Raw genomic sequence first — 3499 nt, forward strand, 5'->3', positions numbered from 1 at the left:
GTAACGGGGACAGGGCTCCTTTCGCTCCTGGGAGTGGGGCCGGGCTGTGCCCATTCGTATAGGAACCATCCCCGCTCGGGGACACCGGCAGCTTGGAGCAGGAACCCGGGGCGGGCTCCGCTCGGGGTCGGCTCAGAGGACAAGGGCCTGGTTTAGGCTCGAGTTTGTCCATGGCTTTTTCTCCTCTCCCTCTCTCTGAATACATTTTCTCGTCTCTCATCCTCGTCGCCATGTTGCTGGGGTTTGTGGCGAGGATTCCCAGGAATTAGCTAAAATCGGGAAGCAGCAGCCAGCCTGGGTTCCAATTACCGCCTTTCTCCGTCCCTCACTAACCCTGTGCATTTGTTCCTATGTCCCCTGGAGCAGGGAGCTGGGTTTTTTTTTTGCCTCGTGCCTCCGCGTGATGCGTGGGAAAAATCCCTCTTTCCCCAAGAGGCTCCTTTTTTCTTTCCTTCTTTTCCTTTTCCTTGCACTTTACCGTCAACCAAAGCAGCGTGAACAGTTGGGAGCGGTGGGGCAGAGCCCCTTTTAACACCCCAAACTGCACCTCAGCTCCCCGCTGTCCGCCCAGAAGCGGGGAACCAGCAGCCTCAGGGGAAAGTCGAGCCCCCCAAACCGCCACTTTAACCCACCCGAGCAAGAAGAGATCGGAGGCGCAACTATTCGTTTTCACATCAGTAAATGGTGCCGGGGCTGAGTAGGTTGATGCCGGTTTCGATAAGCGCGTTCACAGAAATTTAGGGAAATTCTCCCTTTAATCGAGCTGCGTTTTGTAAATGCTTTTTTATTTTCTACCTCCTCCTTTCGGCCCCGCTCCAGCTTTGGATTTATTGTGTGTCTCTCAGGAGCCTTCACCACCCACACGGATGCTTAAGCTGACAAAAGTTTCCAGGCTTCTCCCTGCGTGAGTGGGGGCTGCGGGAGAAACTGGGCTGGAAAACCTGCAACCCAGGGGCTTATCCCCCCTCCCTCCACAATTTTTACTTTCTAAACTTCCTAAATTCAAGCCTTTGAATTAAATTTTGGTATCTTTCTTGGTTTAAATAAGCCCTCAGCAAAAGCCCAATCTCTTTGCTGAGTCAGTCAGGCCGAGCTGTCAAAAGTCTTTCGAGAAAAAAAGATTGATCGTTTCTCTCTTCTTTTGGGTTTGTGTGGAGCCAGGCACTTGAAAAGGGGGAAAAAATCTTCCTGGGAAACGACTTTTCATTTTATTTCTTTATTTTGTAAACTCTGAAAGTGGCAGAGAGGGGAAAAGGGAAAAAAAAGAGATGGGAAGGAAGAAATGTGATTTCAAAGATATCCGTGCCCTTAAAATACGTTTGGCCTTTAGGCAAGTGCAAAGGGTCCATTAAGTCTGGCTTTAGAAGCAAAAGGGTTAGGCTGTTTCTTTATAAGTAATTTATCTCAGGAAATCAGGCTGGTCAAACTAGACTTGACTCGAAAGCTCAGTTGATTTCCGAAGTGCTCACATCCAGACTCGCACAAATGTAGGATTCTACTCTCCAAGCTCTGAGATATACAGAGATATAGAGATACAGAGATATAGAGATATAGACATACAGAGATACAGAGATACAGATATATAGGAGTATAGCGCTATAAGACATAGAAGTACAGAGGTAGGTAGGTAGATAGATAAATAGATAGATAGATAGATAGATAGATAGATAGATAGATGAATATAGAGAGATACAGACATATCTGTGATGGGCAGCCAATGCCAGGCAGCACTGGCCCCGGTGGCCAGAGCCAAGCTCTCCCAGTCGGGCACCGACTCGGTGCACCGGGCACCTCCCGGGGGTGCGAACTGTGGGGAGACGAGCGAGGGCGGCTGGAGCTGCCCGGTGCAGGCAGGGCAGGCAGGACAGGCAGGGAGAGAAACACAGGCAACGCTGGCAGCACAGGCAGGGCAGGAAGCACAGGAAGCACAGGCCGGGCAGGCAGGGTAGGCAGCACAGGCAACACAGGCAGGGCAGGCAGGGCTGGTGGGGTAGGCAGCACAAGCAGGGCAGGCAGCACGGGCAGCACAGGCAGGAGCGATGGCGCCGGCCGGGGGGTGGGTGAGTAGAGGTTTTTCTGGGGATCTTCCCTCGTCCTTTTTTCCCCCTTTTTTAATCAATTAAAGAAAATAATGCTTTCTGTTTGCCACCAGGCCCCGCCTGCCATTGGCCAGGGCTGGCCACGTGACCAGGAATTGGCTGCAATTTCGCCCCAGTCTCGAGTTTAATAGAGCAAGGTCCCCATACGCCTGTATTATCAGCAATATAACAATTATAAAAAGCCCGAGAACCATCATCATCACTGCCATCAAAACTAAGGCCCTCCGATTTCTTTCCTTCTTCCCCTCCTCCTCCCTCTCCCCCCTCCCGCTTTTTAAACCCTGGGCCCTGGAAAAGCCATGAATTTTGAATTTGAGAGGGAGATCGGGTTTATAAATAGCCAGCCTTCGCTCGCAGAGTGCCTGACGTCTCTTCCCGCTGTCCTGGAGACATTTCAAACTTCATCAATCAAGGACTCGACATTAATTCCTCCTCCTTTTGAGCAAACCGTCCTCAGTCTGAATCCTTGTTCCAGCAGCCAAACAAGACCGAGGAGCCAAAAAAGAACATCTCATGGCCTGCTCCAGCTCCAGCCCCAGCCGCCGGCACCGCCCGGCCCCTTGGCAGCGGAATTCCCCTGGATGAAGGAGAAGAAATCCTCCAAGAAAGCTACCCAGGCTCCATCCTCTTCTTCCCCCCCATCATCTTCCTCGGTGCCGATCCCTGCCGCAGGATCTCCTGCAGGTTCGTATAATGAGGGGGTGAGGGGGAGCTGCCGCGGCCCCTTTGCTTCGATTTCCCTCCCAGCCCTGAATTCTTTTGCAGCCTACGGGAAAGAAAAACACCCACAAACCCAAACCAACAACAAAAACCCGAAAGAAGAGCGGATTGGGGGGGAGGAAGAGGGGGAGACAGGACGGGTGGGTAATGCGAAGGATGCACCAGCAGAATGGGGAGGAGGGAAGAGCGAGAGGCTCCGGTACGGTGGGAAGAAGCAGCTCCCATTGCGGAATAAACTAAATACAATCCAAATCCTTTCCAAGGCCCCCGGCAAAGCCGCAGCCTCCTCCCAGGGTGCCCCTTGGGCGGGCAGCCCCGGCCAGGGCTCCTCTTCCCCCCGGGCCGCGGTCTCAGGGGCTCGGTAGCAGGGGTCGGGTAGGAGAAAGGTGGGCACCAGCTGACCGGTAACACAGGAATAACGAAATCAAAGCCCCTCAGCGTCCGTGCCCGAGCTGCTGGCGAAAGGAATGGGAGGATTAAAAGAAAGAATAAAGGGAAGGAATGAGTCGCAATTCCCATTATCTGCGAAGTCGGCAGCGAAGGAAGGTCTCTAAAGGGAGAGGCCAGGGAGAAAAATCCTTTCTTCTCCTTGGGGCAAGGGGACCGGAGAGCACTTTCCAACCCTCTTCCACAGTGGGAAGAGTTTAATTCCATATTTCTCCCCCCTACACCTTTAGTGA

General features: G+C 52.7%; 1 protein-coding gene across 1 annotated transcript; it reads left to right on the plus strand.

Annotated features, from left to right (window-relative positions):
* Positions 1–2398: 2398 nt before the first annotated feature.
* On the plus strand, positions 2399–2800 carry LOC104413605 (homeobox protein Hox-B2-like; the record flags this gene model as incomplete). The annotated part of the gene is made up of 1 exon (XM_010024646.1): positions 2399–2800. A coding segment is annotated over exon 1 (402 nt), but the record flags the coding sequence as incomplete, so codon positions are not given.
* Between the last annotated feature and the right edge of the window lie 699 nt (positions 2801–3499).

The sequence above is a fragment of the Nestor notabilis genome, unplaced genomic scaffold (assembly GCF_000696875.1).
Source record: "Nestor notabilis isolate BGI_N333 unplaced genomic scaffold, ASM69687v1 scaffold32511, whole genome shotgun sequence".
NCBI classification, from domain to species: Eukaryota; Metazoa; Chordata; class Aves; order Psittaciformes; family Psittacidae; genus Nestor; species Nestor notabilis.